General features: G+C 41.3%; 1 protein-coding gene across 1 annotated transcript in view; it reads right to left on the minus strand.

Moving 5' to 3' along the window:
- The window catches only part of thsd4 (thrombospondin type 1 domain containing 4), a 134,813-nt gene that overhangs the window by 98,627 nt on the left and 10,704 nt on the right, over nucleotides 1-25,482 (minus strand). Inside the window, exons 5-6 of the mRNA XM_088920032.1 lie at nucleotides 24,562-24,664; nucleotides 16,179-16,315 (exon numbers count right to left, since the gene is read on the minus strand). Of these exons, the coding sequence (XP_088776158.1) occupies nucleotides 16,179-16,315; nucleotides 24,562-24,664 (240 nt within the window). The remainder of the gene's footprint in view (nucleotides 1-16,178; nucleotides 16,316-24,561; nucleotides 24,665-25,482) is intronic.

The following is a 25,482-nucleotide window of genomic DNA, read 5'->3' on the forward strand; positions in this document are numbered from 1 at the left end:
GATTTACAGAACAACCTGTGATGTTGGTAACAAACATAAAACTTCCCATTGCTGTCCTGTGTGCTGTACCTTTCCCAGACCTAATACTATACGTCCAACATAATAAGAGTTGCTTTCACATTTTAAATAATATAGGCTGTGTCATAAATCAACACAAGCATAGAAGTGAAACTGAACCACCAGCACTAGATTTTCCTGGATTCACTTGACGGGCCAAATGGCTTCCTCTTGTGGACTTCCTCTGAACCCGAACAAACCAGCAGATTGTGTCAGACTCCGGGAATACATATTATGAAAACGTCTCCAAATCAGCCCTGCAATCGCACAGAACAGCGAGCCCCTCGTTGCTCCTGAAGCCGCTAAGTAATATTGGGTGCAACTGAAGAGCAGAGACCAGAAATCCTACTGCTACAAGGTCCTGCTGAGCCCAGAGTGAAGAGCAGAGGAGAGCTGGTCCTGTAGCTCAAACCAGAGTCAACCTCTTGCACCATCAGTCAAGCACCACCTCACGTATTGGAGCATCTAAACAAAACACAAGCTAGAATCCTACCAGGTCCTAAAATGACAATACCCACTGGCCGAGTATCTGACCAGGGTGAGAGACGTGAAAGAGAAACAGACCCTGACAAGGTACAGGCTCAGTGACCACAGCTTGGCCTTGGAAACTGGGACAGACAGGCACACCTGCCAACTGGCACAGGCTGTCTAGCCTGTGGTACCTAAGATAAGGAATAGTCGTCTTCTTTTAGTCACTGGCTGGCTGGCTTGATTAGTGGTAAAGGTACGGAGCTGAGAAAAGGTTTGGGAGCTCTTGTGAATAGTTATGGGAATTACAACTCCTTGCCTCCATAATACCCTAGTTTCATTGAAACTGGTCTTCACATTAATAACCAAAAGGTTTATATTTACCTGTTCAATGATTTTTTAGATGAAATGGTGTATGAAGTAGGAAAATAATTAGTGTATGTGAAACAACTGAACCCCTAGTTTACTTAGTACAATTAAGGGGTAAGCTAAATTAGAAAGAGAAAGCTAAATTTAAAGAGAGGTGGAACTTTCTCTAATTGTGTATGGGAGTGTGGAAATTTCTTCTTTTCGCCTTTCAGAATGGGATTAATCTCTAATTGTTCATGATCAAGAAAATGCTTTTCATGCATTTCATACTTTAAGTATAAAGCATAGAATATACGGAATAAATATCACAGTGTCCTTTTTCTCAGATAGAAAAAATACCTTACTTATTCGTAGGTCTGTAGGTCTTTAATAATGTAAGAGGCCACTGTGACATGAATGGCCCCATGATCATAACAAGTCCGTGAGGCAAGTAAGACCATCTACGGTATATAAAAGACATACCTGTATGCGCAATTTGTTATAACCAAATGAAGTGGTATGATACATAACTGATATAAATGTTAGATCTAATCTTGACCTCACTAAGCTCCGAGTTACTGACATACTGTAGTAATAAAGCAGCTGTTCAAAAAGAAAGAAGGGCTGTTGCTACCTTGGATGCTTGTCCTCACCTGGAGAGTGACTCAACCAGCGACACAATACTTCAGTTACTCTCAGCAGACACGTGTGTCCTCACCTGGACAGTGACTCAACCAGCGACACAATACTTCAGTTACTCTCAGCAGACACGTGTGTCCTCACCTGGACAGTGACTCAACCAGCGACACAATACTTCAGTTACTCTCAGCAGACACGTGTGTCCTCACCTGGACAGTGACTCAACCAGCGACACAATACTTCAGTTACTCTCAGCAGACACGTGTGTCCTCACCTGGACAGTGACTCAACCAGCGACACAATACTTCAGTTACTCTCAGCAGACACGTGTGTCCTCACCTGGACAGTGACTCAACCAGCGACACAATACTTCAGTTACTCTCAGCAGACACGTGTGTCCTCACCTGGACAGTGACTCAACCAGCGACACAATACTTCAGTTACTCTCAGCAGACACGTGTGTCCTCACCTGGACAGTGACTCAACCAGCGACACAATACTTCAGTTACTCTCAGCAGACACGTGTGTCCTCACATGGACAGTGACTCAACCAGCGACACAATACTTCAGTTACTCTCAGCAGACACGTGTGTCCTCACCTGGACAGTGACTCAACCAGCGACACAATACTTCAGTTGCTCTCAGCAGACACCTGTGTCCTCACCTGGAGAGTGACTCAACCAGCGACACAATACTTCAGTTACTCTCAGCAGACACGTGTGTCCTCACCTGGACAGTGACTCAACCGGCGACACAATACTTCAGTTACTCTCAGCAGACACGTGTGTCCTCACATGGACAGTGACTCAACCAGCGACACAATACTTCAGTTACTCTCAGCAGACACGTGTGTCCTCACCTGGACAGTGACTCAACCAGCGACACAATACTTCAGTTGCTCTCAGCAGACACGTGTGTCCTCACATGGACAGTGACTCAACCAGTGGCACAATACTTCAGTTACTCTCAGCAGACACGTGTGTCCTCACATGGACAGTGACTCAACCAGCGACACAATACTTCAGTTACTCTCAGCAGACATGTATTAAGCCCTGTTTACAATATCTGTATAATCACTACACCTTCCAAAGTCTTCGTACCTCTAGTCTTCAATATTTTAAGTTTACCATTGAAACCATTTAATTCTTTATTTTAAAGATTTTACAATAAAAAATAGAATACTCAAAATGCAGATTTTTCTAAAGACGCCTACTTGTCGGAACATCCTTTTAACAGGAAATAATTATCTCCCATTTCCATTCAAAAACAGTTTAACATACAGTACAGTTATATAGGGTGACATTTATTTTCAACAGATTATCTCACTTTAAATTAAATTGATACGAGTATTTGACATCCTCAAAGGCACTGACTACTCCAGTGGACTTTTTCACAAACAATCGTGAAGCAGAAGGCACAAGTGGAATCTTCACGGAAGAATACCTCGGTTTCTTTCCAGAAGCACGTGGATGAGACTATCGATTTGTTGCCACGCCAAAACCCATGTTTTTAGTCAGCAGGTATTTTAACTCGGCCACTTTAGTGTGATGTGTATGAGCTACCGTATGTACCTTACAATACATTCTCTCCACTATGCCCAGGAGGAATTCTAACTGCACTTTGCTATACCAAATATAAGGAAGATTATTTTGATTCATTACAATTGCTGAGACACAGGACATTTTTAGGTCCTTGTTTGTATTTTTTAATTTTACAATGATGACAAGGTCTGTGGCATTAACATCTTACCTGTATGTAATCATTTTAAATTACAGCCATGTCTACATACAATATTATTGTTTGCTATGTAATGTCATTTTAAAACACTACTTAATTAGAAAAATGTTATTGCTATTCTTAATCTCGTGTCTATTGTTTTAGTTCGAAGGTTAAGAGAATTCTTTACAAAAAAGGACAATGCTTGGGGTTTAAACAAGCCACAGAGCCCTATCCAAAACATCTGCAAACAATTCAGACCTTATGGTTTGATGGATATTTAGAGTCTAAATAAAAAAACAGAAATGAACATGGAAATACACAAGTTATTATGAATTCACTTAATTAACATTCACGTTATTTCATAATGTTACAACCCTTCCTTTGCAACAATTGTTTTCTTCCTTTATTTCCAAAGATTAATAAACTTGTGTCTACAATTGTGCTCTCCTTTGATAGCCATAAAACTTCTATTTTATGATGATTAACTGCATGTAGTGTTCAACATGGGACAACGGATTTCAGAATCTTGCAGTTTTGCCCACAATACTGACATTGCACCTGACTTTTCATGCCTAACGTTTAATGAGCACAGGAAAACAGAGAGCCACTCAGAGACGAGCCTGACCAGCAGTTCAGTTCCTGAAGTCATGATGGCAACAAATTAAGAAGGACTAATAAGGCAAAGAGCTCAGCTAATAGGAAAAGGCCCAGGGCCTGGTGCCAAGTTCAGAAGGTGCTATGGGAAAGAAAGAGCACGAATGCCATCATTAGCCATTGTGCTTCGCGTAAGGACCCCTGGCAGGTCAGAACGGGCAGGCTCTGTCCTCCTGCCACCTCCAGGAGTCACTTCTCACATCTTACTGCCCTGTCTGCAAGCTGGAGTACTTTTAGAATCTTGGTGCTTTTTTGAAAGAAATTCCTGATATTCTTAGCTGTACCAATGGCCAGTACTAGTTTGAAATTGCGGGTCTACATGACATGAGACGGACCAGCAAAACAGCTCTGAAGAAATGAAAAGGCTGGTGGTTTCTAGATCACATTTCTCTTTGAAAGAGTTTGGAAATCAAAGGATTTATGTTCAGTGAAGAGGACAGATGCACAGCCATTAAATACATTTTAGGTAGTCTAGACCAGCATTATATACCAGTAAGGTGTAAGCAATAAGGGCACCTTTAACATAATTATATTCCAAACATCAGAAAAACCAAATTAATGGTGACGTCCCTGCAGTGAGCGAATACCTCTACAGGCAAGTGAAACAGCTCCTCGTAATGAATGGGGACAGCCTGAACGCTAATCTGCCCCGGAAAAGGCAGAAGGAAATGACAAGAAGCAGCTTAATGTGAACACTAAGTGCTAGCAGAGCAAGAATGAAGAATGTGTCTTTTGCTGTATTTCATTAACAATTGACAGGTGGGGAGGAGATAAAGTGCATCGAAATGCGTGCCTACTATAGGAGAACTGTATTTATAGTAAGTCAATTGTAGACAAGTAGATAAAACTGCTGCACTGAAGTGTCACAGCATAAGGAGATGTCACAACTTTTCCCAATGCTTCTGTATGGGGCACAGAGAGAGATATGAAAGGCAGGATCTGAGCAGGTTATTGTAGAAAGTCGAATCCCACAGGGACAAAACAAGGGAAAGAGAATCTTTAGAAATGTAGCTCAGAAAGTACAATACGAGACAAGAGAAGCTATGCTGGAACTGCACTGATCCTACATCTGGAATACTGCAGACTGTTCTGGTCTCCGCAATGTAAAAGACACAGCAGCACTGGAGGAGGTTCGGAAGAACAATGGGACTCATCCCAGGCTTAGGAAGGATTTATGAGGGCAAGGGCCTTTATCTTTTCAGTCATCAAGGCGATCTGACTGAGGTTCAAAATTTTAAGCTAATTCGGTTGACCCCCGTAGACACCTCAAATTCTTAAGTCGACAGTGCCACAACACTACTGTATGCTGCTGCTACAGTGCCAACTTTTAGCATCAATTATACAGGACCTTAACACAGAAAATATTGCATTATATAGAAAAAATCCAGAAGCTATTTTCATAGTACATTTCAATGCCTTCATTAACCACACTTCAAAATAAAGCAGTTTGGAGGAAGACATTATACGGCCCTACCGGTACTATCCCTCACCTCTCCCTCACTTCACTGATGTCCCCTTCCCCCGACTGACCACATCTCCCTGACCTTCCCTCATACAGGAAGCGAGAGGATGTGTCCACTGGGAAGTCCCGGAGAGGCTGCGGGCTGAGCAGTGGGTCAGGCCACACATCGTCACGGGCCAGGCATGTGTGCACATCTTGCTCCAGCACATCTCTTGGATTCACAGCCAGACCAGGAGAAGAGCTGCACATGGCAACAACTTCCATATGAGAAACAACTTTTTAAAACTTCACTTCACAGACAGTCAGCTCAGCCCTGGAAGCAGCGTGTTGGTCAGGTACACGAAGGCTCACCTATTCATTGAAATGGTCAGTTCTCTCCCCTGTGCAACGAAGATACCTTTTTTGGTTACTCTGAAACAAATGAGCCCATATGTCCTGGATCTTATCTAAATTTCATCCACATCAGGAAATAACACAAACATTTAACCAAAAAAGAAACTTCATCCAAAACAAATACCACAAATGAGTTTAACATGGAGATCTAAAGATGAAGAAATGTAAATTGTTTGCTTGTAAGAAAAATAGAGATTTAAAAACTTTATTAATGGATTAACATATAGTCTTGGCTTTTTAGAAAAATATTCATAAACTCATTCCAGACAGATATTGAGAGAAACCAGCATTCCTTCCAAACCCCTGACTGAACGTGTGGTCATACCCACCACTGCACAGCTTTCTACACCAATTAGCAAAATGCTGCAAGTAATTACCAACTTAACAAAGAACAAGAACATGAACACAAAACACACAATATTCACATCTGCAAAGGTCAGCCTATCCCCTTTGCAGAAAACCACCATCCCAGAATTCACCAGTATTTCACAATCCAGCTTTGATTCCAGCTTGGCAGAGCTGGCAGGCGCACACACAAAGCCGTCACCGGGCAGCCTGCTGGTGACACCCTAGAGAGAAACAACGTCTTCAGGTTTACAGGAAGCACAAGCACATTTGTCCCAGGGCCTCTTATTCTGTTGAAGGATTATTACACTTTAAGGGAAGAGTCTAAACTTGTCTAATCTGAAGATGCTCAGACCTTGCACTAGAGACACACCAGCAAACAGGCGTTTCGTTACACTCGTTACAAAATGGTACAATAAACAAAAACCTTCAAATAAAATCAAAAGCTAAACTTTATCTGTAGTTACAAATTAAACATGGAAATGGGTTTCTTATTTGTGCTCCTTCTGCGACTTCAAGTGCCAGAATGAGTTATTCTGGGAAGAGAAGGCAGAAATGTGGTGCTGCTGATTGTTTTGTTTAATGCTGTCTGGAACTTTTCTCCACTCCTACCGTAGCATGTCCTGGGAACATTTCCACTAAAAAATATTCTGGCTGTATCGCAATACATCCTCAAATATTGAGCAAATAAGAGGAATAGTTCCAGAAGTCCAGTAGCATTAACACAAATTTATACCAGGATGTTTCTTGTTCAGTGGGGCTAAAATTTGTGCTAATGTAATCACTTGTAACACACAAGTAATTTGCAACTGGGAGTAGAGACAGCTGAAAAGAACAGAAGATGAAGTCTACTTTTTCATTAAGGAGACTTCCCTCTCTGTGCCCTATTTCTACTGCTCCAAACAGGAGATGCCCTCACTTTCACTGACACATCTGCCATACCTGAATACAGCATAACAACAGCCTTATTGAATACTTGTCTAAGGACCTCTACTCCAGTTGTGTTCTTCCCATGCCCCAGTGATACCAGTGATACTATTTATACACATTTTATATACAGATTGTCAGCCACTAATGTCTCTGATATCCTGACGTAAAAGGAAAATAAAGCCAGGGGACAGGCTGAAAGGTTCAATTGCTCATGTAGTAATTTATAATACATCTAAAAAAGCATAACCACTTCAGCCCAAGAAATCATGCATGTGGAGGACTATGAAGGAGCATGAAGCATTGCAAATCATCAAAGGCATTCACCAAATCAGCCCTAGGGACTTCAGAATGAGCACTGAAACATGATCCAGAGGAGTCCAATGGAAACTAAGGGGAAGGTACATTCAGAACTGAGAACTGGAGGCACTCTCTGACACTCTCTGAAACCATGGGTCGAGGGAGTCTGGAATAAACTGTCCAGACCCCAGTCCCACATCCATTGCACAGTCTAGAACTGGCCTGGTCGCTCTTCAGCTCTGTTAGCTCTCTAGTTCTGCCACTCTCTCCCTTCTGGGAGACACAGGTAAGGATCTGCCACCTGCTCCCCAGATACAGACTGGCCTTCTGGGAGACACAGGTAAGGACCTGCCACCTGCTCCCCAGATACAGACTTCTGGAAGCAGGCGGCAGCTCTGTGAGTGCGTTCAGGCACCTCCTGGCATTTTTGATAAAAACATAAATACCTTATTATTTCTTGCCATGAATGGTAATTAAAGTTTCCTCTTATTAACGCTACATCGACCAGCCAGCCTCATTTACGGTATTTTCAATCAGCAAGAAAAAAACTCATGTCTCCACATTATCATCCAGGATCTGAAATTTACTAATTTTAATCATTTAACTTCTGCAATCTGCAGTAATGCTGGTTTTAAGCATGTGTGGATTTATTTCTAGTTTTGCCTTTGGGTGGTGCGGTTTTCAGCCTGAGGGTCAGAGAGCTGCTTTTTGTGTTTGGACCGTGGGAGTTCTGTGTTGTCAAGCTTGTGAGACTTAAAGCTGATCTGTGTGGCTCTGACCTTCACATGACCTTTGCCTCAATTTGCAATGACTGCCATTAAAACACCCACTACAGTACTTCTCCCACCTGTGACACCAGCTACACAGAAACGCAGGGTTGTTACACACCACAGTCTCGCCAGGGACAAAATTAAACCAGATATTTCATGAACATTTCACAGCTTCTTCTGAAACGTCTGAAAAGAACCAAAATAAAGGAAAGAAGGAAATTTCAGGGTGGGGCCTTCAGCTACAGTATTGGATTTGTCTGTCATGCAAATGTAATTGATGTAGAAGTTTTTTTTTCCTTTAACCGACTTTGACTTTTTGAGGTTCAGCCTCCCTGAGTTATCTGGCTCAATTTATTTTATTTGGCACACAATACGAACAGCTGAACAAAGGGCATGGCTGTGCATATTCAGACATCCCTTCTCTGAAGTGAGAGGCAACACCACGGACCTGTCAGGTTAAGGGGCAGGGAGGGAACTCATTTTCTTTGATCTCACGAACCCATAATGTTATGGTGTTAAGTAACGGAAAATTAAATTAAAAAATCCCATGAATTTGGGGTGCTACAATTTGGCTATAAAATACATAACCAAAGGATATACGGGTCTAACAGAAGGGTGTGTTGAAGCAGCATGTCTGTGAGCCGTAATTCTCCCTATGAGAACAGGAGTCCTTGCCGGACGCCTAGTCCTAAAAACAGCTGTCAATTCTAAAATGGGTGGAGATCTAATAAAAAACATGATGGTGCACAAGTTGCTCCTGGGAAGAGCTGGGCCGTAAAATATTTGGCAAGGGTGCCAAATACTGTACAGTTTGTTTTCTGGAGGCCAGTCTACTATCTAAAGGCTTAAAGGACATAGTGATTCATGTGCCTTAGTGACTGGACTTCCAAGAGACCTGCAGATAATGAATTGGGATTGCAGTAATTACAGAACAGATCCTCGGCACTTCTATAGATTCTGTGGTATTGAGAGGGACTATTCTGACAGATTGCTTGCAAGACTGCCAGAATGAGGAAGGATACAGTAGCTGCTAGGGCCATAAACAAACAGGTTTATACATCATGCAAAGCCTTTATCTGTTTCACATTCCCTTAAGGGAATCTGGAACAACAATAAGTAATAGTTATAAGGGACCATATAACATCAAACTGATCAAATACCAGTATTTATTTGTTAGGGTTAATTTAGGAGTACACTTTTTATTTTCTTGAGCTATTGCATGGTTCGTAAAAAAATAAGTGTAATAAAATGAAAATACACTGTGACATGCATAAGAAAAGGTAGGACGATTATCATCAAACTCATCGTTCATGTAATACAAAGTTGTTTATCTGGTAGAAGCGTCTGCTGGTGATGCAGCCCTGTCCCTCAAGCTGGGAGAAACTTTCCCACTCGCAGGGCAAAGTGGAGCCTCAGATAAGAACCATAAACCTCGAAGCCTGAGAGGTACTTGGGTGCAGAAACACTTCAGTGAAAATGAGATGGCTTACGACACATGTTTTAACAGAAAACATAACTCTGTCAAAGAAAAGAAACTGCTCCCTAAGGAATGTGCTCTGGAAACTGGGTGTAGAGCTGCTCTTTGCAGCGAAGTGTGACAATATGGAGACGTGCTATTGGGCAGATGACCCTGTTTCAGTTTAGGATAATTCTGTGGGGAAATGACTTGTATCGACAGAATTAGCAAGCATTTATTTTTGTGGTTAAGACTTTATAAAAAAAATGAAACCAGAGGGACTGGGCCATCCAGTCACACACTGTGTAATTACACATGAGATAGCTGGGTAGTTCCTCATGTTCCTCTTGAAAAGCACTGAGGTTTTAACTGTTTTAAATTGGGCCATTTCTATAGCAACGCTGTGGGGATCTGTGCATATGCACACGCAGGCAGCAGTCTGCCGGCCGGGAGGCGCTGCAAACCGCAGTCAGGACATGGAGGTGGTGAAGGGGCAGCTCAGCCGAACCACCCCAATGGCCAAATAACACAACTGCCTTTCTGATTGGTTTGAAAGCATTCTCTTCCTTTCTAGAAATTATTTTGATCATGTGTGGTGTGCTTGTTGAAAGACGTTATAAACTGTACTTAACCTTGTGGCCGTTTCACCAGGCTAGGCTATAGGATGAAGCAGTTCAGGTGAAAAGCTGCGTCAGCATGCGTAGGCTGCAAAGGAACAAGTAATAGGTTTATTCCATGCTGAAAAGAGGAGTAAGAAAACACAATGTTTCAGCTGTGGAGCCTTCTTCAGGTGTGAGAAAGACAGGGCAGACAGCAAAGATTAAATAGCACAGGAGAACAAAAGCTGGGAGAGGGGAGGAGGCAGGAGGGGCAGAGAGGCAGAGAGGCCACTCAGGAAGTGCGAAGTGGAGAGGGGTGGAGAGAGGGGTGAAGTCAAAACCTGCATGTGAATAGAGTAGATGACACGAAAATAAGTCTGTCATTGAGAGAAGGGGGAAGATGTGAACCTAGTTTCAGGATACTTTCTGCTGTAGGAGTTAAGAAACCCTTCTTTGAGAACGCAGACTGAGAGATCAGTGTCACCCAGATCTGCATCACCCAGACGACATCCTGTACCTCCAGCAACCTCATTTACTGTATCTCCTGCAAAAAAATGTACAGCAATCTACATTGGGGAAACCAGAAGGAGACTCAGAGACCGCTTCAGAGAACATGTTAGGGCTGTGAAGATTAAAGATTTCTCCAAGCCCATCGTTTCTCATTTCACCTCAGACGGCCAGGATCACACTGATCTCTCTGTCTCTGTTCTGAAAGAACACAACTCCCACAGCAGAAAGACATCAGAAACAAAACTCACCCTGAAACTAGGTTCAAACCTTCCCCTTCTTCTCAATGACAGACTTGTTTTCGTGTAATCGTCTCTATTCACATACAGGTTTCGACTTCACACCTCTCTTCACCCCTCTCCACTTCGCACCACCTGAGTGGCCTCTCTGCCTCTCCCCTGCTCTTGCCTCCTCCACTCTCCCACCTTTTGTTCTCCTGTGCTATTTAATCTTTGGTGTCTGCCCTGTCTTTCTCACACCCGAAGAAGGATCCACAGCCAAAAAGTTGTGGCTTTTTTCTTCTCTTTTCAGCATGAAATAAACCTTTTGCTTGTTCCTAGACTTTAGGATGTCTGCATATTGCGTTGTTAAATTTAGTTTTACACATACGTATTTATAACGACAGATGTTCTTGTCTTTGCTCTAGAGCTACTGACCAACCCTCTTCCTGCTCACCTGTTCCAGCGCGCTGCTCCTTCTCTGTATTTTGTCTCTCCTTATAAGTCCCTACTCATGGGCTGCTTTCCCTTTTTATAAAAAAAACCTGCATTGCACCTTTGTAAAAAACCTCTGCCCTTGATCTCTTTTGCCCATCTCCCTTCCTGCCCAAACCCCTGGAGTGGGCGATGAGCTGCCAGCTGTCTCCTTTCCTCTAGCAGCACTCTTGACTTGACCCCCTCCAGTCTCTTCCTCCTCGCCACACTCAGCTGAAAGTGTTCTCCTCTCGATCACTCAGTACATGCTACCTTCATCTTCCTCGATCTCTCCCACATCTCTGACACTTCTAGATCAATCTTTTCTCCATTTAACAGTTGCTGACCTTGTCTGACCGTGTTTTGTGGCACTTCTCTCACCTGCACCCCCTACCCTGCTGATTCCTGGTGTTCCCCAAGGCTCTGTTCCGGGTCCCCTGGTGTACTTCTTTCTGGGTCCTCTAATATCTTCTTATAGCTCTACATAGTTTATGCTAATGTTGCTCAAAACTTCCTCTTTTCTGTCCACTGATACTCCTCCCACCTCATGGCCATGACATTCTGGATGTACTGCTTTGATCTTAAACTCGACCTTGCAAAGTCTTACTTCTTTTTTCTGCTCCTCCTTGATGTCACACCTGACCCCTTCCTCTCCTAATCCCATATTTCTCCTTTGACATTCTCCTGCCTCCTTTTCATGGACAACATTCACAGAATCAGCCCCTTCATGACCAGATATTCCACACAACTGCAAGTACAGCCTTTGGTGCTCTCCCACTAGTACTGTAACTCCTTCTGGGCCAGCATCTCTGCCAACACCATGTTTGCACAGAACTTGCAGTTTGTGCTAGCCTCACTGTCATTTTAGTCATTTCATTTCTTTTACCAGCACAAATGTTCCTTGTACTTACTCAATGTAAATTTTGTCTAGAGTTTTAGGTGGCTCTGGATAAATGCATCTATAAAGCAAAATAAGAACCAAATTCTTTTGAAATATGCTGTAAGACCACATGTATGTGAAGGTTTTGATTTCCATAAGAAGTACCAAAGGCTTATAAAGAGTACAGCAATGTATGTTCAGTGCTGCAGAGAGGTGAAGATTCGGTATTGCTTCAGGAAATGGGCAGTTAGACCAGGAAATGAATAGCAGATGTTTCTATGGCCAGCAGCCTGTGTTCTTTGGTCCTTCTATGTAATTTACAGCAGCCTCACGTTGCTACTGTGGGACAAGCCCTGACCTACTCAAATCCCTGGTGAGGGATATAAATCCATTTGGCTTTTAAGCCTTTTCTCCAAATTCCCCCATTTCTGAAGCAGTACTACAGCAACCTAGGAGCAGGGCAGGTCCCAGGAACAGGAGAGGCCGAGCCTGGTCGACCTCTGCCAGGGAACACCTGCTGTGTTACATGATGGGGGATGTCAGAGCCTCAGCAGGGGGTGAGGTTTCCCTTTCAGCCCAAGACTGCTGGTCTGGGAGCTCCTACCTGCAAACCACAATTTCCGAATGCAAAGCTAATGACATTGCTTATTTGAGTCACTAGGCTGTTTTCACAACCTTTGTATCTTTATAGAGGGAACACTTACAGACTTCACTAGAAATCTTAATCAAGCATACTATGAGGTTGTGCAGTGAGAAGCACAGGGGCTGACCCTGCAGGGGCTCAAGTGACCCACATCATGGACAAACTGAGCCCAGAGTAGAATCACAGAAGCCCAGCTGGGTGCAGTGACTGGGGTAAATCCCTATTATTCCAAGGGAATCAAGACTATGGCAGAAAATGTTCCTTGGTGACTGCAACACTGGCTTTTACCAAAAGACACATCAAGGATAAAGCCTGATGGGCACATCATTGAAAATCTCCTCATTTCCAGGAGGTGCTTGTCACACCTGCATCATCTTCAACACTGTCTGCCACAATTGTGAAAAGGGGGGAAAATTTATTTTTGAAGATGAGAAATAGCATAAGAAACACTGCCATATTGATTGTAACCCATATTTCAAACCAATGCTCTATAATGAGACTTTGGAGACTGGGGACATTGTGCTGTAACATTAACTGTCCTTCAGATGAGACAGTAAACTGAGGTCCTGACCACATGGCCATCAATTTCCCTACAGGATTAATAAAGTATTATCTATCTCTATCTATCAAGGATCCTACAACACTGTTTAGTAAGAGAAGGCTTATTAACCGCAGTGTCCTGGCCAAATTCCACTCTGGGCTTGAGCACCGAACCTTCCTAATGCTTCCCCTCAATTCAACCGGTGAGGTGACTTATCACTCCTCCACATGTCCTGCTGCAGAAGGGCAGCTGACCTAGGGTCACTGGCTGCCCTCCTCACCCAGAGCGGCGCTGCTCCTCAAAGTGCTAAACAAACACAGGCAGAAACAGTTCGAGCATAACTCTAGTCATAATAACTCCACGGTTTGTGCTATTATCCTCTTCTTCCAAGTTCACTTCCAACAGGCAACAGCTGTGTTCTGAAGATTTCTTATGGATGAAATTCTATAGTGAACTTATTCCTGTGAGCCTGTTTAAGGTGAGCAATACATTTTTTTAATAGAAAATAAATGCACATTAGATGCCACCACTGTTGATCAATGGACCAACTTAATGTAAACTCCAGTGTGTAGTAAAAATTAGAGCAACAGAATACAATGAACACAACGTAAGCAAGCTATCACTGAGTATGTGTGCACTAAGTTAAATATGAATTATTACCAAACATCTAACATTTCAGGGGGTGTCTTAAAATTTTGCTAAGTCTGTGTGTATAACTTGCACGGAGCTCTGTGGTTGTTGGACTGTGGTATAAGAATCTACAATGGGACAGTATCATGTTCAAGGCTATTATAACAATCACCTTGCCAACAAAAATGAATTTTAGAAGTACAAAAGAAAAAGACAAAAGCAAGCCAAAGCAAAGGTTGAAACATTAATACTTACAAAACATAGAATACGTTAAATAAGTTGCACAGTTGGACCCACACTCCAACCTTACTCCCAAAAAGAAAAAAATGCATCTTAAACAATACACAATGACCACTCAGTATTCCAAAAATAATACAATTATTCAGTGTATGGGCTCTGAATTAAGAGCTTGTTAAAGCACTGTAAACAGCACCATTCCTTTCAGAACTCCTGATTGTACACAGTGCCGATCATACTGCAGAGGATGAAAAGGAGGTCATGAACCAGCAGTTCCCTCCTACAAAGAGGGAACACAGAAAACGAAATGAAGCAATGAAGTCATATCATGTAACCTAATGTAATTCCCAAGGAAATCCTACATGCAGACGTCTGAAAATAGGACAAAGCAAACACAGCTCTTTAAACAATGTTCTTAACTCCTGAAAGCCCATCCATCACAGAACTTGAAAAAAGAATCTCAGCGTTTCGCTTGTAATCACCAAAAAAGTATTTCTCTCCTTATCAGGACAAACATATACATGTCTATCTGTTCCACTGTGTATCTTCTAATGAACCCCCAAGCAGCACTTCACTTAAAGTAGTTCAGCTGGGAAGCTGCGTCAGCACGCGTAGGCTGCAAAGGAACAAGTAATAGGTTTATTCCATGCTGAAAAGAGAAGAGAGAAAACACAACGTTTCGGCTGTGGAGCCTTCTTCAGGTGTAAGAAGGACCCTTACATCTGAAGAAGGCTCCACAGCCGAAACGTTGTGTTTTCTTTCTTATCTTTTCAGCATGGAATAAACCTATTACTTGTTACTTCACTTGAAGTATTTGTTTAAAATGTGGTTTTGTCTCATTCCCACCTCAAATGCAGAACAGTTTGCCTTTTGCACTATAGCTGTTATATCAGGATCAACATTTCTCCATCATCTCAAACAGGCATTGCTAACCCTTATTCATCAAATAAGAGTTTAAAAGGCTTATTGTTTCAATCAACGTCTGGCTGATTAAATTGGATAGCAACAGTGGTGATGGATCATGTAGAAAATCAGGTCAAGACATTTAAGAAGAATTGACTAAATTGTGAGCATCAGAATAAAACCTCATAATAAACTGCAAACATTTGAAAGACTAGATCAGGAATTGAACTGTCATTTTGACTGCTGACAATCTGTATGCAAATTCAATCAGCTGGCACAAAGGCACTGACTGAGACAGCCAGAAAGTAATGAGGCTCTATAGCGGACATAACACTGTAATTTCATTTCTTTAACAATCACGATTCCCAAACACTCCACTTGATTTGTTGCAAAGCTCTGCTGACCCCTGCTGGATGCAAGGGAGAGACTTTTAAATTCAAGTGTAAAACACTTTAAAATCAACCATCCAGTTAATCTATTCAGCTCCACTGACCTGGTGAAATTAATATACCAGAGGGAAAGACTTTGCACTTTTTAAAATGGAAGATTAAGGTGCATCACTACAATATTTCATTCACAATGTAAATGATAGCAGTTGCAGAATGTGCCATGAGTGTAGCATTTAGTTAGCTTCGGTCTAGAAGCAAAGAATTATGGTTTCCCAGGATTAAAGTTAGGCTGTTTTCCACATTTTCTAAAACCATCTGACAAGTGACAGTAAAAGCTTTGGAAAATATTTTTCAGAACTATAATAAAATACAGACCACTATAATCAACTGTGGATAATGACATGTGGACTCCAGACATGAGTGCAATAAAAATGAAAGTCACTTTATGATAAACACACTGAGCTACAGACAGATGCGCTCCAGTTAATTTAATCCCTTTGCCATTTTACCACCTCCTGACGGGACAACTCGATGGGGAGACATCAAGACCACAGTGGCCGATCTGAAAGGCCTTCAGGAAAAGTCCCTCCTCCTGGACCTCCAGAGGGAGGTGCCCTACCTTGCACTGGCCAGCCACACACACAGAGGAGTCATTGTGGTCGCACGGCGTCCCGTCGATCACCCTCTCGGCCTGCCGCACGTAGAAGCGGTAGCCGATCGCTCGGCAGTTCAGCTCACAGCGCTGGTCACCCTGCGCTGCATCACAACGGGAGAAAGGAGAAGGTCAGCTCGCTGGGTCCTGTTCCCAGTCTGTAGTGAAACACACAGGAGCCAGTGTTACCACACCATCATTCACTTCAGACCAGTTTGCTGCAATATGTGGAAAGACGGAGCTGAGGTCATTCGGCCATCTGGCTGATTCGATTCCTCTTAGGATCTCACGCAGCCTTTGAAAGAACCTGGGCTATGGGCTTCACCCACGCTGAGTTACCAGACGTCTGGTACAAATAAAGCACTAAAACAGAAGCAGTCAACTTTTCTCTTTCAATTCTTCATGAATTAATGGTTCTGAACAATTCCTACCTACAGTGTAAATATGATGTTATTTGAAAAAATTGATGTTATTTGAATATGTAATAAATTGATCTACACCCCAATAAAAACTGACCCACTTCTTAACCATTCTTCTCTGGGAAGAACTCTAAGAAGCATCTGGACTAGACAGTGGAGGGCAGTGTTACATGTCTTTCACCTGCCTGCATAGCAAAGAAAGGAAGGGGGTGAGTAAGCAGTGACCCGCTGGACCAACAGACGAGGAATTGGGGGAATTAGCTGCCCAGGAACTTCAGCGTTGAGCAGATTTTCAAGGCTGAGTCATGACCGGGTTGATGTTGCTTGAACGATTGCCGGTGTAGTGGTCTGCTCCCACAAATACTCAAGCTTACGACCTGATGCTTTCATGGTATGAAGCTCTTCAGTGTGTTAAGGGGATTACAGAGAGAAAAACCCCTGGTCCAATTATACCATTCAACCACACCAACCTGGGAGTGCATGAATTCAGGAAAAAATGCCGTATATTAATTGATACTAAATGACAATTTTAAATGACAAAACTCTCCATATTAGATAAGGGTAGTCAAATTTAAAAATAACCATGCAAATCGGAAAACCAAAGGTCAAAGATCTAGAAATCAGAAACAGACGGAACCAACAGTAGCACTGCAACCTAATGACGTGCATATTTGGTGCCACTACCACAAGATGGCAGAATTGCACTATTCTCAAATCAAAGACGCTCAAAGACGCTCAAAGACGAGAGGTTATTTATCCAGTACAGAATGTGTATTTACCTTGTAAGAAAGAAATGGTTAATATACAGTACTACAAAAGATTCACTGAAAAATTCACTGAAAATCAAGTGCTTGTTGAGAGTTTTATTGTATCATTCACTCATCAAAATGACAAAGATGCACAACTAACAACAAGAAGCACTTATCAACCACTGAAGCTTCATATCAGATGAAAAATTTGCTTAAAATGCATTCTATTATTAATTAATATTAATTTAATTATTAATTTTAAATTTATGGATATTATCTGAAATGGATGGTCACCTCTTTCGGGAAACAGAAGTTACTGACAGAAGTATTGGCACCCTCATTCTTCATTAATGTTACAGTGTATTTAGTCATTTTATTTTATTTATTTATTAATGCAGAACTGCCCCTGTCAGACATGGTTTGGGAAATCTATTCTGTATTCAAAGTCCTGAACGGTGCTGACCATGTGGAGTGATGGAGGGGCACCCTCAACAACACACCCCAGACAGTGACCCAGAGACCCCGAGAGGGACCCAGAGACTGAGAAATCGCAGGCTCTGAGAAACCCCCTGAACACAACACCAAAGCCAGCTGATGAAATGCTTTTCTTGGATCAAGGCAGTTGTTTTTTTACACAAAGAGCAAAGTGTGATTGGAACAGAAATGGAACAGCCATGTTGTTGAACACAGCTTGGCTTCTTTCTAGAAACAGCTGGATGGGACCTGCACTTAATGAGAAAGCAAACGAGCCGGAATGACCTAATGGGCTCCTCTTATTTGTAGCCATCCTTAGGTCTTATAATTACCACTGTGGTAAACTGTATATAAAAAAGCAATTAAACAAATGATGTAACACGATCATTAGCTTTTGTGCACAAATGAACTGTGACCTAATACAGTACCATGTCACTGGCTGCCAGGCAACCCATCAGGAAGCACCAGGTCAGCCTCTAACCATGTGAAAAGATCCATCAAGTCCTGGGTCTGCAATTTAACAGCAGGCAAGCTGAGGTTCCCTGACCCGGACAAGCGGACTGGAAACAAGTGGATGGAGGGAGTTGAGCTGAAGTACTGAAGCATTAAATTCAAGGTCTATTGATCACAAATCACTATGAAGGGAAGAGATCCGAAACTGGATAATCCTCCAATTAGTGGCACATCATTTGTATTAGAGCAACTGCTCATCCTCATTCATATTAATAATCTAAACACTTAAGTAGGGAAGCAAACTTAGTAAAATAGTCAGAACTCAGGAGACAGAAGGGTAATTTCCATGTCCCAGCCGCAGAGAGATACCACCCATCAGGCCAGGGTTCATCCTGGTTTCTGTGATGTTAAGCAAATGAAAGAACACATCAGTACCCTCTGATGAGACACTGGTCCACCACAGGGATCACTCCAGCCAGCTGGGGCCCACACTTAGTGAATTCACAGAGCTGGGTGGATTGGAGCAACTGGGCTGAAGTACTACAGCTCAACTAACAGCCCACCAGTACTATCCCCCCAGCAGAACTAATGATTAATTTCAACCCCATTTCAGGAAAGGCCTCATTCCAACAAGGAAAACTTCACTTTGAGAAATGCAAATTACTGCGTGCAGAGAGCAGCACTGACTGCTCTTCACACTGCTCTTGCAGTGCAGTGAATGGCTAGAAACAGCCAGAGAAAAAGATTTAAGTGTTAAGTTAAGTGAGTTTATATCAAAGTATTTAAATCAATGATTCAATGACTTGAATCGTGACTACTCAGTCATCAATAATAATCCAACTAATATCCATGAAAGAGTGCCAAAACACTTACACCTGATTTTATTAATGACGTTTGATTCACGAGCAAAGACCACTGCGGCATTATTAATACTAATATATTAGAACAGAATATTGACATTACTGCTATGTTGAACTACTGTACATACCCCTAAGATTCTGTTAGATTCAACAAGCTACAGGCATCTACACACATACAGTACACGTTTAGGACTTAGAGCAGCAGGCCACTAGAATTCTGATTCCTGTAAATGATGGCCAAGTAAAATCAAAATCACAACCAGTCAATAAAAATAAACTTTCAATAGAAATAATAATACAGTGTCCCAGTAACACTAACCTCAGCGACTGTATTAAACAGAAAAGACTAAAATGGAATTAGTCCAATTGATGGATTTTATCTTAACTAGCTGCGAGACAAATCAGAGGGCACAAGTCAAAAACTACAGGGAAGTGTGTCGAAGAGTGAGAAAAGGAAGCAGTCCTTTTCACAAAGGGTTGTTAGAGTCTGGAACAAGCCCATCTGCCCAGCCATATTGCAAACTCAGAAAAATAAGATCTACAGAGAACCAAAGAAGCTCGCTAAGCAGCACAAGCCCCACTTGTTTGTAATCTTTCTGATGCTAACGAAGAATTTTCTTAAATATTTTGTGTACAGTCAAGATTTTGAATGATAACCACACATGTGGAAAAAATGTTCTAAATAAACAGAATACTGTACATCTCTGTTGCCTGTGTGCTTATCTGCATTTCTGATCTTTGGCCCCGATTAACAGAACCTCATGTATGCGAGAGAACAGAAAGACAGTAGCCGGGTGTCAGCTGTGGGGGTGTGGAGGAGGCAGGAGGGATGAAGCATGTCTCTTGAAGACAGCGGGTGTCTGTCCTGACAGGTAATGAAGTTAGACTGCATTAAGACCAATATAATTCCAGTCAGCAGTAGAATGCGTGGGTCTACTGCTGGGGTCACCAGCCCCCCTCTGTACTGACACGCTACCCTCCTTACTCCTGAACAGAGCTCTCGATGTTTCTCCTACAGCTGCTCCAAAGTCTATATTGTCGCTACTTCATTTCTTCTTCATTGTAAATAGATTCATCTTTATAATCAGATTGTTAATTAAATGGTTGTGCAGTACTTGCCACGCAGGAAAGGAGACATTGTGGTCTGCAATAATCACTGCATGTGAAGCAGAAATTATTATTAATCTGCTTGATGGTAAAGGGAGTCCAGTGAGGCAACAGCCTGAGTCAGGTTCTCTTGAGTAAGGAGCAAATTCATATTTTTAAAGAATTTAGTTAATGCTAAACATTACATGTTATTAAATTAAAAAGCAAATTAGAGTAAGTTAACTTGCATGAATAAGGATTAAACATTTTTGTTCCTAATTAATTCTGTGAGGGATATATTTGTGTGGAAATGACTTTTAATGTTTTCCTTGTGGGATACATTTTAATAGTTAATAGATTTAATAGTTAATTTTAAAAGCAGTTAACTAGCTTAATGCTAAATTGACATTAGTTCATAATGAATGCTTGGCTTTGTGCAGTTTTTTTAAGAAACTGTGGTTCTTTAGAATGATCAAATGGGAAGAAACCTGCTGTTGACTCTTCAGTAATCTGAACATATATTATAGACAGAGCAGCATGCTTTCAGTGACCTGTGTTCATAACCAGTAATTTATTCTGCCAGCCTGAAGTTGGGAGCTTAGCTTCATATCCAGACACAGACTAGTATTTATACACTCATGCCATTGCGCTATTTTAATCATATCATTTAATCTTCCCACTATTACTGTACACGTATGTTAATAACCTGTACTACAGACAGACATTTAAGATTCACATGGTGAATCATGGTGAATATCCGTTATATACTGTAGTATTACAGACAGATGTGCTTGCATGCAATTACATTGATTCTAAATCTGTACAGTAAGTCAGATACTCTCTCACCCAGCTATTTCTTGAACAAACCCAGGGTATCAGCATTGAGAACATGGCTTAGTAGCTTGTTCCAGACTCCCATGACCTTGTGTATAAACTGCCTCCTGTTCACTGTTTTAAATGCACCTAATCTCATTTGATTCATTGTTTTATTTCCAATTGTGTCTTGAAGTTTGCTTTGCCAAGGACTTTTAGGATTCAGTCTCTTAGGCTTTGCCATCCAAGGCTAAAAATTATTAATAAAAACAATTAATTATTTTTTATGAGCGTATTTATGATAAAGTTGTGCACAAAATTGAACACACTATTCTAAATAAGGTTTCATCACCACACTGTAGAACTTTCACACCAGGACAATGATGTGTCAGCGTAGACAGTTACATTTTGTTTTCACAGGTCGCATCTACACATTAAGCTTCTCCCACCTTGCATTCATACTTTGCTCCCTGCATGTACCACACTTCACATGTTCACATCAAATGTCAGCTTTCAGATTTTTGCCCATCCTGAATTGTGAAAAGTCCTTTACATATTCTAAGATATTTGTTAATCGTCTTGTTTTGATATCAGCAGCAAACATCACTTCACTAACTATACAGAATCTAGATTAATTATATGAATTAAGAGGCGTGTTCCCACTACAGATCACTGTGGTACGTCACTAATTAGATTGCCCCAACTTGAGTATTCTGCCATATTCTGTTCTTTTCCATTCATTAACCAGTTCTCGCTCCAGATGAATACAGCATCTTGATTGCATACTGCCTGTTTTTTTTTTTAAGAATTCATCTTTTGAACAAAGATATCAAAAGCCTTCTGAAAATCTATGACCATATAATGTGTTTAGGTTCAGTTAGAATAAAGTTAAGCAAGATCTATCCTTTGTAAATCACACTGACCACCCCTATTACCATGCAGATGCTTAGTTCAGATGATCATTTCTATAACTTTACATGTGAGAAGACATTTTGCTCAGCCTCAGAATAGCATCAGCCTAGTCAGTGATGAGCAGATACACGTAGCTGCGTTAGGCTTAGCACAGCTGGCAGCAATACAAAGAAAACAAAAGTATTAAGTAACCTAAGAGTAACAGTTTTTTATAAATGTTAATTCTCATCCTTCCCAGTAATGGTTTATCCTCTAGGGATCATATTGTGTTTCACACAAACACAGGGGATGTGGCTTTTTATCACCATTGAATTATTCACTTCTCTAGCAGAGACACTGTCTCTCAATTAATTCATTGTTTTATTTACAGGTTAAGTAATCCAGTACTCTGCCACCCAGAGGTTACTCACTGTTTACCAACACACCTCAGCACATTGCATGACAACAAAACTGAAAGTTACACAGAAGACAAAAACAAAAAAGCAACGAAAAATCCCAGTGAATCCCCTAAAGATTAGTGCCAAAACCGTACGGTAATTAAACAATGAGGGAAAATTAGACTTAAGTTCAATTGCCACAAGCCCACTCATGCTCTGCAAAATTCAAAAGTATATGAATTAATATTAAATTCAAATATGGAAATAATTTGTTTTTACCCCAATACAGTGGTTTACTAGGCTGGCCTTATGGTCACAGCTCCCTACAGCAGACAGAGTGCATGAGGACAAGTTGTGTGAACGATGAGGGAGCTTGGACCCAATACTTTTCAGAGTTTTCCTTTAGACATTGTCTCATGTTTCATGATGAAAAAATAATAATTCTTCTTTGATGTGTATTTTCATTCAGATTCTGTGATCATGCTGCCTGAAATCTGTTTAAATAAAATAATTACAAATTCTAAAACACAGAAACCTGAGTACAAAAAAACACATCATATTTATTTTGTTTTATTTATTTTTGTGTTTTGTTTTTTTGCTATTTAAGTGAAAATGTACTAAAACATGTTTAACTTCACAGTACTGAAATCTTACCAGGTTGCATTATGTAGAAGTTATAATGAAATCACTCATTCAAAATCTTAAAGGACAGCACAATTTTTAAAACATAAAATAATAGTACCTAAACTATGCAAAGGTTTAATGTAGTTTTAAGTTTCGTATCAACTTCTTAAGCTACTTACTGGTAAATGAAGCTGTTAAAGCAGACGTTCATGTGGGGATTTGGCAGTGACCAGGCTATTTGGCCAGACTGCAGTGAAACAATTTGCTAAACATATCCCTAATCTACAGTAAATCCTGAAGTAAAGGTTACTGAAACTGAGCACTTTCCCCACTCAAGGAATGTGAGTAAATTATTCATTTCCAAGAGTGGATCACCTGAGAGCACTGCGACTGAACAGATCAACACAGAAGCCTGCAATAACACAGCTTGTCAGATTTGTGTGCACCGAGACTTAAATGTTACTGTCTGCTTTTTTGCCAAAAAGCATATAAAATACCCTTAAACTGTGAATGAAACCACACATACAGTACAGTATCATTGGTTCTGTCTAAACGCCTTTACCTGAAACTGTAAAGCCAAATGCAGTTTCTTCTAAGTCTGCACAGATTTCTTTACTATTTGCTATAAAAAGCTGCAGCTCCCAGCCCACCTCCAGATCTTCATGGAATGGCTTGAAAATCAGCCTTCAATTATGCAACTAAAATAACATCAGCATAATGAGCTATAAATACTGTATCTATCCACTAGTATGAATGTTTTTCACTTAAATATTATACTGTACTTATTTACCAGAGACTGAAATGAAGGAAAATGGACCATGAGGAAAGATAAAAACGAATACAAATCCATTCACAAAGGAAAAGAGAAACGATGAGCAGGAGATGCGGAAAATGTTTAGAGGTGTTATGTAAACAATGCAATAATTGTTACAGGTAAAAGAAGAGTGAAAGATTTGGCTGAAAGAAGCCAGTAAATAAAAATAAGATGGAGAAGCATAACAATACCACCACTGACACAGCAGTTCTTAACCGGATGCCCACCGGCATCATTGCCCATTCAGGCAGACGCCCATTCAGAATCACAGTGTGGCACTGTGGTTGCACTTGACAATAGTGCTCCCACATTTCTGCAGTCACATGTGGCACCAGTTCACACCCTGGACGCTAACTCTGTAGAGGCAGAAGCAGCAATGAAGCCTGTGCAAAGGGAAAGGACAAGGTAATGATAAACCCAGTCTAAGTACTGCAGGTCTTAGAAGCAGGACTTCCCCCGAGGAGAGAATAAATCTGGTTCTTTGTAAACATCACACATGTTTTTTCTGTATCCCATGGAACCATCAACAAAAGAATGAAGAAGCAGAATACAGTAAAAAACACACCAGTGGCTGTGCATCCAGCCACAGAAAAGAATAAGAGCTTGTTATGTGATGTTCACACAGGCCTTCTCCAGTATCCCTTGTACAGTATCTCTGTTGCCCAGACGTGCCACATTTCTACCCAGAACTCGACTGCATCTTTAGCTCTGTCAGGCATTGTGCTGTCCGATCAGCCACGAGCACCAGTACTTTGTCAGGCTGTCTTACCTTCGTTGAACGGCTCCCACTCGTACAGCCTTCCCATGAAGGGTTTGTTGTTGTAGGAGGAGCACTGCACCTCACGGATATTCCGGCTGCTCGAAGGACAGGCCTGCCAAGAAGAAGAAAGCAGACATCTTGGTTAATTTACTTGCCAAGATGCATGAGTCTCTTTAGGTTAGCAAGAGAGAACACATACAGTTCTTGAGGGAAAAAGAGGCCATCACAGAATACAGTTATACAGTGAAGTAAAAGGTTAGATAGACAATTTTCACACTTAGCCAGTCAGGTTTTTCAGAAAAGCCCATTAATATTTCCCCAAATCCAGAGCTAGCAAAGAGTAAACCTGATTCCTGTGTCCCTCAGCTGTAGCTCTAATGGAAACTGGATGCAATCAGACATGAGGGATTGCTGCATGTCCCTGGACAAAGGTGGATTCGCGAGCTGTAGAGTTTTACGGAGACACGGGTGTTTCTGAAGTCTCATTACAGTATTAGTCCAGACATTGATTTCCTCCCTTTGTACACGTTGAAGCTTAAAAGTGTTTTTTTTCACTGTGCACAAGTCTTGGCAGAGTTCTCTTGCTAATGCAGAGCAATATATTGCATTAATTAAAGTATCACAAAGACATGAATTTGTCTCCACGTATTATACTTCAATCAATAAATTTGGCTGGAAAGTTTAAGCTCTCTTTGCATAGTTAACAAGTAATGTTGAATTCTTTCTTTGAAGTAGAACTAAATCTTAAAACTATCCTCTCCTAGTCGCTACATGATATTTGTGAGAGTGGGTAGAGTACAACTTTGCTCTTGAAAAACACATCAAATCTGTAACACTCAGCCCTTACACTGGCAACTGCAGTCTTTGTTGGCTCTTGCGGTCTGTGACATTACTCTGATACCTGCATTAGTGCAAGACTGGTACACTTTT

This window comes from Atractosteus spatula, chromosome 7 (assembly GCF_055471065.1).
Source record: "Atractosteus spatula isolate fAtrSpa1 chromosome 7, fAtrSpa1.hap1, whole genome shotgun sequence".
Classification (NCBI taxonomy): domain Eukaryota; kingdom Metazoa; phylum Chordata; class Actinopteri; order Semionotiformes; family Lepisosteidae; genus Atractosteus; species Atractosteus spatula.